This window comes from Tyto alba, unplaced genomic scaffold (genome assembly GCF_018691265.1).
Source record: "Tyto alba isolate M040663 unplaced genomic scaffold, T.alba_DEE_v4.0 Super-Scaffold_11, whole genome shotgun sequence".
Taxonomy (NCBI): Eukaryota; Metazoa; Chordata; class Aves; order Strigiformes; family Tytonidae; genus Tyto; species Tyto alba.
In genome coordinates, this window is record NW_024881273.1 from 3,429,449 (window position 1) to 3,439,814 (window position 10,366).

A 10,366-nucleotide genomic window follows, 5' to 3' on the forward strand; every position below is an offset into this window, starting at 1 on the left:
GAGGCGGGAAAGGCGGCTCCACAGCAGCGCCGACGAGGCTCGGTACCAGAAATTAACTTTTAAGTAACGATTTCAGCACGAAAGCAAAGTTCTCCGTTTGAGTCCGTTTTGTTGTTTTACTGTCCATCTTCTGACGTTTCAGAAATTCTGTCTATTGATTTAAGGAGATCGGCGACGAGCTGCAGGGATTCTGCTCCGGAGAGCAGCTGCCTGGAACACGGGAGAGAGATGGTGTTAGACTGAGGGGGAGAGGGTGGAATAGCCTGGCAGCATTTTGGGGGTGTTTACCCATGCAGTGTGATTTTTCAAGCAACAGTTTATCTGCACTGAAGACTTCTTTAAGACCCTTATACTTCAAGAAGTGAAATCTAAGACTTTATAATGGTTTTACATTAAGTAAAAAAATAAGACTTACACAGTCTAGTTATTTTTAATACCTAGACTTGGAGGAAGATATATTGCAGGTACATAACAACATGGACTAACTGATCTGGTGTACAGCATACAAGAACCTGAGTTTCAATGCTAAAAAAAACACTGGGGACCTTTAGTTGTGACATTAGTATTTAGACAAGCCTCAGGGACAGCGTTAGGAGAGTTGTCTTAAAATAACTCACTTGATTGAAGACCGGGAGTTTGTTATGACCGTGAGCAGGTTCTGTAAGGCAAGGTCAGCGTTTTGCTTTACCACGGACAGACTTGCCGACTGGCCCGACCTCAAGGCTTCATTCTCCATCTTGTAATTCTTCAGCTGAACCTAGGGAGGAAACAAACAAAAGCTTTCTATGAAAATAACCACAAAACTCCAGCAGATACAATTAAAGTAACTCATTAATACATCCATACAGCAATTTATGATGCACAACAACTAATTAATAAACTCCGTATCCAGATTGCCTGGAGAGAATATCCTCACAGCTCTGGAGAGCAGACTGACAGAAAACTACACTTTAGAAGCCTTTATTAAAACTGAAAACGTACACAGCATTTTCACAACAGCCAGCAGCCCTCGAGCCTGCTTGTTTCACAGAACCAACCCAGTGTTGGAGTGGCGTGTTCCAACTCAGGTGGCGGGGATGGAAGCTGTGACCTGACACTGACGCGATCACCTCACGCTGCGGGGGCTCTGCTGAGCTATCTGCAATCCCTCTCAAGGTTCTTTTCTTTCTCTGTCAGGCATCTTCCTACAGCTAAACACCCGTTTGCCCTGTTGCGTTACGCCATTCACAGGTGCCAAACATCAAACAGCACTTGAACATCACACGAAACTTCAGCAAAATCGTAAGTGAAGTACCACACATTGCAAAGATGAAGTTAACAGTCTGCATAGAGCTGGAATGTTCTAGTCTAGAGCATCTTCTATAGCATTCACCAGGAGAAGTGAGGCATAGTTACAAATTTTCAATGTCCTTTTTATAGGCTCAATTTCAAGATGTCTTGATTTCAGCCCCAATACATTCAGGAAAGCCTTAAGAATAACGCGTCGTACCTGAAGTAACGCATTTTCCTGTTTCAGTTTCGTAGCACTGTTTTCTGCTTTGACAGCCCGTTTCTGAAATAGAATAAAGATTATTTATACCATAGCAGGGCTTAGGACACAGCAGACAATTTGAGCTACACAGACATGCATAATTCTATCAAATAACTTGAAGTCATATGGTTTGTGCTGTATCACCTCATGTTCTGAATGTTTTACAAGATGGGGATAGTGCCCCCCGGCATGTCTGATCAGCCATCTCCTCCCCATTTTTCCTTTCTGATATCTTCAAGTGCCACCTGCCATGTCTGGATATTACTTTTTTTTTTTTTTTCCCTTGGACAAGAGGAAAAGGTACTCAGTATAAATAAGCAAGCAGGAAAAACAGCTCTTTGTTCATATAGGAGGTGTTTTTGGAAGGCTCCAAAAAAGCAGCTGAAGTTGTTGATGAATCCAGATATGGTATTAATGCAAAGACCTCTTTATTCTAGGTAATGAAAGAAGTTCTAGACTGGGACGCAGTCCTGTTATAAAGGGAAGACTCTGAACCCATGTCTGAGCTGTTTAGTGCTCACATGGGTGAAGGAATCACTGCAGCTCCCCTCTCTCTGCTGGGGGAGGAAGGAAAAGGAACGGAACTGCACTGCTTCCACACAAGCTTCTGGCACTATGGCAAATGCTAACACTTACAGTCATCAGCTGGAGATTTTGTTCCACGTGCTGCACCATTGCTTCCAAATCCTGCGTTTCCTTTTCTTCTTTAATTTTGTTTTCCTCAAGCTTTTTTTCAAGCTTCCTCATCCTTAAAAAAAACAAGAGACAATGTGCAGTAAGCACTTGTAACATTAAATACTTTAGGAAGAACATTCTAGGGAAGGACAAAGAAACTCATTCTTTCATGTTATAAGAAAAATTAAGTCTTCCCACAGAACTACACTTCTAGGCTGTGGCTCAGGGGATTTTTTGTTCAACACCCATTAGCATTAATGGGAATAATACAGCTGAATGCAGAAAGGCTGTAGAGAAAACAGGGCCGTTCACAATCAGTCCAGATAAGGGTAATTTTGAAACAAATCGTTACCCCATCACCGTGGAAGTACCAGCTGCCTCACTGCAACTGGTACACTGAGTGCAGAGGGTTCACATGGGAACTTAAGAAATTGCCATCCGAGATGGGTCACCGGGTTGTTTAACCTCAGAAAATTCAAGTCTCCCAATATGAAGTAACTCACCAGCAAAAAACAAAATGCTTTTCTTGCTTCAAAGGAGACAGATTAAGATTATTTGTTAACCTGAAGTTTTATGAAATGCATCCTGTCGAGTCCTACCCTCATTGTCACTAACCACCTAAACTGCATGAAGTGTAAGCCACACAAACACACTCATCCGATGTCAGCTTGCTACTTACTCTCCAAGACTTTTTCAATAACAAAACCAGGTTTGTTAAAGCTTTTCAATAAATAGCATAGATTTCAACTACATTTTTCTTCTTTAAAGACGTTGAGCGTTTCCAGTGAGTACCTCTTCTAAGACAACTCCTTGATTATGTGGTTACTTTCCCCAATATTGTGGCTTACGCACTTGTCTGCTTGAGTTTCAGAGAAAATCTGAAGCTTATTGATCTTGCTTCGCAAACTGGCATTCTCTTCTTTTAGCTAAAAAATAAAAAGTCTCATTAGAGATGAGGGTGTGGTTTCACAACAGTACTAACACTCCAAGACCAGTGTCTGAAGAAACATTCAGCTTTAACTCTAGTGCTGGAAAGTCTTGCACTTTCTATTACATTCAGGCTTAGCTTTGCACCTAGTTTCCCCCTCTCAAAACCACTTAACTTCACTAACCCTGCAGGGCACAGAAATGTGGCACTGAAGAAACAGCACGTATGTGACTAATAAAATGCTGTTAATTCTAAATTAATATGACCTCAGGGGGCAAGAGCATGAGGAAGTCACCTGGGCCATGCCAAAACCAGTGGGACAGACAAGGTACTAGACCTGACTCCTGCTGCAGAGCAGTTTTTCAGACCTACTTCTCTCACCCTAGCTGCTCTGACAAGCCGCGTTCAGCGCAGTCCTTGCTGACCGCACGCTTGGACACCGAGTTTCTGTAAAAAGCTGCTACAGGAGCTCAAAGCTCACTTGACAGAAGACGGAGCCTGCGGGCAGCGATTGTGTTCGCCCTGAGCAAGGTGCCGGGAGGTCGGCCGAGGTGCTTACCTCCTCGTAGCTGGGCTGCCGCAGGGAGTGAAAGCCCGGCCCCGGGGGGGCTCCGAAGGCGGCCACGCTCGGGCCCTCGCAGGAGCCGGCGGAGGGCGAGGCGGGGCCCGCGGCGGCGAGATGGGCCTCCTCCACCGCCGAGGGCTGGTAGCTGCCGCTCCATTCCTCATCGTCCTCCGCCTCTCCGGGAGGCACCGGATCCGGGAACAAAACGGGGCCGAGGCTCGGGCCGGGCCGGGCCGCCTGTGGAAGGGAGAGCGGGGCTGAGGTGGGCCCGAGACCGGCGCCTCAGCGTTGAGCCGCGCCTCCGTCCAGGCCCTACCTGGCGGCTGCCGCCCGCCTCCTCGCCGCTCCGGGCCTTGCTGCGGACGAACTCGCGGAACGAGAAGGGGTTGGGCTCCGCCGGACTCGGCGCCGGCAACCCCCCCGCCGCCATGTCCGCCCCACTCCCGGCGGCAACCGGAGGCGGGGCTTCGCCTCAGCGCGGGCCCCGCCTCCCCTCAGAACGGACCAATTAGTGAGCAGCCACCCTCACCTCACCCAATGGCGACCTCCTCGGGCAGGTGGTGCCCCGCCCACCGATCCCTCGGGGCCACCGCGGCTGCGCAGTGCTGCCCGCCCCCGCGCCGGCGAGGCTACCGGGTGACGGCAAGATGGCGGCCGCCATGGCGTGGCTGCGGCGGGGCGCTTGGGGCCCGGCCCGGCGGTGAGCGCTCCCTCCGTTATTTGGGGAAGGGGAGGAAAAGGGGGAAAATGGGGTTCCCGGCCTCGCTGATCGGCGCCTCCTGTTGTCCCGTAGGTGTGGGCTGGCGGCCGGCCGCAGCTACAGCGGCGGTGCCGCCTACCCCAGCGTGTCGCTGAACTGCCCGCTGCCCGGCGTGCCCAAGGCGGTCTTCGCGGCGGCCGAGGGCCGGGAGCGATTCGAGACGCGGGTGACGGTGCTGGAATCCGGGCTGCGCGTCGCCTCCCAGAACAAATTCGGGCAGTTCTGCACCGTGGGCCGTGAGTACGGCTTCGCCTCCCCCGGGAGCCGGGCCTGTGGGTAAGGACCGAGTGGGGGGCGGTGTAAAGTCACGCTGACTTCTTCTCTCCTTAACGCTAGTTCTTATAAATTCGGGATCAAGACATGAAGCGAAATACCTCAGTGGCATCTCTCACTTCTTGGAAAAGCTGGCCTTCTCTGTGAGTACCGTACGCAGCGTGGTGCGAAACGTTAAACCCGGGCAGCAGCGAGCGACCGAGGGCAGGGCCGGCTGAGCTCGTTAAGTAGGTGGTGATGGTATTCCTCGTTAATTATGCTGACTGTAATTTTACTTTGAAAGTCTGCTGTGCTTTCGCCTCCAAGGTAAGTGAATATTTAGCAAACCCATTTGGCTTAAAGAATGTAGAAGATGACGCTTGTTCGGGGCTATGCTGAAGGACTATAAACAGTTGTTGCTTTACTAATTAACAACACTGGTATCTTTTTTTTCTTAGTCCACAGCTCAGTTTGCCAGTAAAGATGAAATTCTCCTCACCTTGGAAAAGCATGGAGGCATCTGTGACTGCCAGGCATCGAGGTGTGTTGCTCTTTCTCTGTGCTCTGTTACCCAAGTGGCGGTAACACCAGCAGTAGTTAGAGTCGCTTTTTCCAGTGTGTGGCAGAAAAAGCCACTTTTTGCTTCCAAGCAGCAGAAATCCATTTGTGGTGACTGCTAAGAAGCTACAAAAATGAACCTGAAAGGTTTATAAAAGTAAATTCTGTTTCTTTTTGAAAGCATTTAATGAGTAACGGGCAAGCAGCTTTATCTGTGATTTCCTCATGCATGTTTGCTGAATGTAGGTGTGACTTCCCGGTGCAGAACCCGTCTGCTTGTGTTGCAGGGACACCATAATGTATGCTGTTTCTGTTGACGCCAAAGGCCTGGACACAGTGGTCAACTTGCTGGCTGATGTAGCGCTACAGCCCAGGTTATCAGGTTTGGAAACATAAGTCTCTGTCTCAAAAAAAGACTCCTGACACATGACTTGCTGTTAGATTTCAGAATTCTTCATTACACTGTGCTCATCAAGAAGATATCATATAGCAATTAGGTATTTTGAATGGTGATTGTTATCTCTTGCATTTTCTTATTACAGATGAAGAAATTGAGATGACTCGAACGGCTATACGATTTGAGCTTGAAGACTTGAACATGAGACCTGATCCAGAGCCTCTCCTCACGGAAATGATCCATGCGGTAAAACACTGAAAAGTCTATTTTGCATGCAGTCCCCTGTATGAGACATGCTTCATTCTCCTCATTCAGTGTTTCCTCAACTTCAGGATTTATTTTAGAATATTCTGAAAACAGATTTTTCTGCTACTCAATTAGATTTCAGTGGTGAGAGGGACAATTTTGCACTTTGAAATCCTACATTCAACACACGTGAAAGATTTTAACCTGAACTAAAACCACCTATAACTTACCTATGGGTGACAATATGTTGTTGAGTTACACTGACTTTAGTAAGTAGTGCTCAGCCTTTCCTCTCTTACATGTCAAACAGGTAGGCAGAATTCTAAAACAGAAAGAGGACGTTTAGGTAGAGGGGGGTGAAGGAATATTGGTTACTTTAATGCATCTGTTTCCTTTTAGGCAGCCTACAGAGACAATACGGTTGGACTGAACAGGTTCTGCCCGGTGGAAAATACTGACAAAATTGATCGAGAAGTCTTGCATTCATACCTGCGCAACTACTACACGCCAGACAGGATGGTGCTTGCTGGGGTGGGAATCGAGCACGAGCAGTTAGTGGAGTGTGCGAAGAAACATCTGCTTGGAGTGGAGCCGGTGTGGGGCAGCGGGCAGACCAGGAATGTGGACAGATCTGTGGCTCAGTACACAGGAGGCATTGTCAAGGTAAAAGGAAGGTGGAGGTGGGTGGCATTGTGCCTCTTCCTGTCTGTTGGAGGTGGAGATTTGGATTTGAGCTGATTTCTCTATAGGCTTTGCTTTTCTAAAATTGCATACGGTTCATGGATATGAGCCAAAACTGGCCATCACAGCCATTATCTGGGAGACAGGTTAATTATTGGGGCTGTATCAAGCTGGATACAACAGAGATGAAAATGGGTCCTAATAATTTGTCTGCCCTTCCCACAGGTTGAAAAAGATATGTCAGATGTGAGTCTGGGCCCTACTCCCATCCCAGAGCTTACCCACATCATGATTGGGTTAGAAAGCTGCTCATTTTTGGTAAGTATCAACCTAGAATCCTTTATTTTGGGTGCCCTGTACTTGAAAGATCCCAGAATACTGTGCCTCATATGTAAACATTTGCACTCTTGCTGCTGATCCTGCAAGTACAGACGAGCAGCTTTTTCACTGACAGTTTGATGAAGGCACTGACCTTTACGCTCTTCTCATGCCATGTTTCTTTCTTCTTCTCCCTCTTTACTCGTCCCAGACCCTTGAGAGCTCTGCTATTAGCTGACTGAATTTCTTGTTGCAATTCAGGAAGAAGATTTCATTCCCTTTGCAGTATTAAACATGATGATGGGAGGTGGTGGCTCTTTTTCAGCTGGAGGGCCTGGCAAGGGCATGTTCACCCGACTGTATCTCAATGTGCTCAACAGGTTGGTTTGCCTTTCTGTTTAAGGGACAGCAGACACAGTCTTCTCTAGCAGGTTCACATGGAAGACTTCATCTTCTGAAAGCAAACACCCCCAGGTTTTGCATCAGCTTATTCTGCTTGAAACATGCAGGACTGATTTTGTCAGTGGGCACTGTGGGAGGGTGAAAGTAAAGGGTAGAAGTGATCAGGAATTCTGTCTTCCTCCACTAGCGCAATCCATCCATCATTTAATCAGGGGATATTAACAGAATTGGCAATAGGTACCAGTAATACTGGTCTGTATTGTTCTGGGTTTGGTCTCAAGGATGCAGGGGGAGAGAAGGAAGTAGATGGCACGTGCAGAAATTGTTAGAGGCAGGGATTGGCATTTCTTACTGGCACTGCTGAGAGTCCTGAAAACGCATGAGGAGAAGACTCACTGTCCATGTTTGCTTAATTTTTACATTAAAATTCTGTTTTTTAAATTTCTGAATACTCTTTGTACACTCACAGGCACCACTGGATGTATAATGCAACCTCTTACCACCACAGTTACGAGGATACCGGTCTCCTGTGTATACATGCCAGTGCAGATCCAAAACAGGTATATAGTCCTGTATTCAAAGACAGGTGTCCTTAAAAAGTACTACTAGATAGTAATGTTAACAGAATAAGCATTGTTCTAATCTTCATTTAATTACCTGGTTTTCCTAGGTTCGAGAGATGGTGGAAATCATCACAAGAGAATTCATTCTAATGGCAGGAGCAGTAGGAGAGGTCAGCAGCCTGACTTGCAGACGGTCTTTGAGCTGAAATAATGCATTGCACTGGCCTTGCTAGAATGATTTTTTTTTTTTGTAGATAAGTATGTTACATATTTCTGTAAACAAATATCATAACTTTAGCAACACCTTCACAAAGAGGAAGTTGTTTGCAGAGCTCTTATGTGATACCTTGTATTAGAGAGAAGTGGCCAGACATTTTCGAACATCTGTTTGTATTTGCTGCTCACTTACAGGTAGAACTTGAGCGAGCAAAGACACAGCTGAAGTCCATGCTCATGATGAACCTTGAGTCTCGGCCAGTTATCTTTGAGGATGTGGGAAGGCAAGTGTTGGCAACAAACACAAGGAAGCTACCACATGAGCTCTGTGCCCTGATCAGTGAGTACACAATGCTTTTCCTTCCCTTGACTGAACTGTAGCTACAGATGGGGCGGCGCAACTTGTAACACAGATGAATTGCCTTAAAAAGCCCGGGGCATAAACACCACAGATAGATACTTCAGACTGATCTTTGTGATTGCTTGCAAGCTAGTACAATGCTTATTTTTGTTAGAAGGAAGGAAAAAACAGAAGCATGGTAGGGAAGGACTAGAGTTAGGGATTGGTTTTCTGAGCATGGGGTCTGACTCATCATAATAAATCTGCTTTGTGCGATTTAGAATGTAGTTGTCACAATTCTGACTTTTTTTTTTCTTTTTTCCCTGAAGGCCAGGTAAAATCTACTGATATCAAGAGAGTGGTTGCTAAGATGCTCCATAAAAAACCAGCTGTGGCTGCACTGGGTGACTTAACAGATTTGCCCACTTATGAACACATCCAGGCAGCGCTTTCCAGTAAGGATGGGCGACTCCCTCGGGTGTACCGGCTCTTCCGATAAAGCAGTGCATCCTGCACGTCTGACAGACTTGCTCCTTTTAAAATTTGTTTTTGAGATTATATTATTGCTGCAAGCCCTTCCCCCCCATCTTTCCAGGCATACTGTGTGAGAACATGGAGCTATGCTACAGCTGAACAAAGCTGCTTCAGAACACGGGACTGTGAAGAGCTCGTTATGTTGGGCTTAAAGGTCCTCCCTGGCTCTGGATGAGTACTCTGACCCTCTGAGTAGGTTACAAGTGAAGATGGGTGTGTACAGCCTTCTCTTGGCACCGGGGAGAACACAGCAAGCCAAAATATTCATCACTGCAACTGAAAGCATCTATCTGCAAAGTCGTCAGTCACTGCTGCGTGTTACTACTTAATCCCATCAGCAATAGACACTCACATTGGAGGCCCTGGAGTGTGCCCTTCTCTGGGAATGTGGTGGTGTGTTAAAGAGCTGGGCTTACATAGCTGAATTCAAAGAATACTTACAGCTGTTACCAAGGTGAACAAAGACTTGGTTAAACTGAATTAGGAAAATACCAGCTACTATCCATGTGAAGTTAGGCAACAAGTTTCCTGCAGTCCAGGTTTTGTTTCAAGCATCACTGATCCATTTCCTCAGTGTAATTTACCATCTCTAGTACTACTAGAAGTCACATGTCTGGAAGTAACTTCATAATTTTGCTAGTGGTCAGAGGAAAGTAGACCTGTGGCATAACTAACAATTTCTGGGACAGCCATCTACAGAGATACTATGCATAATGATAGACACATTGCAGAATTAAAGCAATCCTATTCTTTAGGTTTCTCACTTGCAAGTGAACTATGCTAAAGAATAAAAGTTTTACTCCAGAGTTACATCCACACAGGCACTTATTAAAGGAGTTGCTGCTGCACCCTGCTTTCTTCGGATTGTCACGTGGATGAACTTAAGGCCTTGCAAAAAGAAGACATAATTGTCAGTCTGAAGCAGAGATGGAGCTCAGCTAGGAGTCAAGATCAGCAAAATGATGTTCAGAAAGCTCAAGATTGGGGCTGACATGAAGCTAAGTGCCATGCATTTGCTATACTGAAGCAATGGAGACCTAAAAGGAAATAAATAAAACATGCAATTTACATAATCCCCTAACATGGGCTTAAAAATGTAGACAGCTGCATCGCAGCACTTCACTGGCTCAATGTGCACTGTAAGGAGCAATCAAACTGGGAGCAGAACACTGAGGCAGCTATTACCTGCTTTATCCCCATACCTTTCCTCATACATCTACAAGAAAACATTTGCATTGCTTCTTGTGGAACCCACAGTATGGAAATCCTGTTCAGTTGTTGTGTATGTTTGTAAGAAAATAAAGAGACCTCTAAATCACTGGAGCAAGTAGTAAGAGTTCTGAAATTCATCAGCTCCTGGCTGGGTTTCTTGAACTGGCAGGTGAAATGTGCTTTCTTTG

The 10,366-nt window shown here is 46.3% G+C and overlaps 2 protein-coding genes across 2 annotated transcripts; one reads left to right on the forward strand and one right to left on the reverse strand.

Moving 5' to 3' along the window:
* Positions 1 to 43: 43 nt before the first annotated feature.
* On the reverse strand, positions 44 to 4,156 carry ENTR1 (endosome associated trafficking regulator 1). Its single transcript, XM_042786752.1, has 7 exons — positions 4,016 to 4,156; positions 3,694 to 3,936; positions 3,059 to 3,132; positions 2,168 to 2,279; positions 1,490 to 1,552; positions 618 to 757; positions 44 to 210 (listed from the first exon to the last, which is right to left on the reverse strand). The coding sequence occupies exons 1-7, from the start codon at positions 4,127 to 4,129 to the stop codon at positions 117 to 119; spliced, it is 840 nt and encodes a 279-aa protein (XP_042642686.1). The 5' UTR covers positions 4,130 to 4,156; the 3' UTR covers positions 44 to 116.
* Positions 4,157 to 4,313: 157 nt separating this feature from the next.
* On the forward strand, positions 4,314 to 10,289 carry PMPCA (peptidase, mitochondrial processing subunit alpha). Its single transcript, XM_032999608.2, has 13 exons — positions 4,314 to 4,399; positions 4,493 to 4,695; positions 4,796 to 4,875; positions 5,170 to 5,252; positions 5,557 to 5,651; positions 5,812 to 5,912; positions 6,312 to 6,575; positions 6,819 to 6,911; positions 7,173 to 7,291; positions 7,783 to 7,873; positions 7,984 to 8,046; positions 8,288 to 8,432; positions 8,762 to 10,289. Exons 1-13 carry the CDS (start codon positions 4,347 to 4,349, stop codon positions 8,929 to 8,931), a joined length of 1,560 nt encoding a protein of 519 aa, XP_032855499.1. The 5' UTR covers positions 4,314 to 4,346; the 3' UTR covers positions 8,932 to 10,289.
* Positions 10,290 to 10,366: the final 77 nt, after the last annotated feature.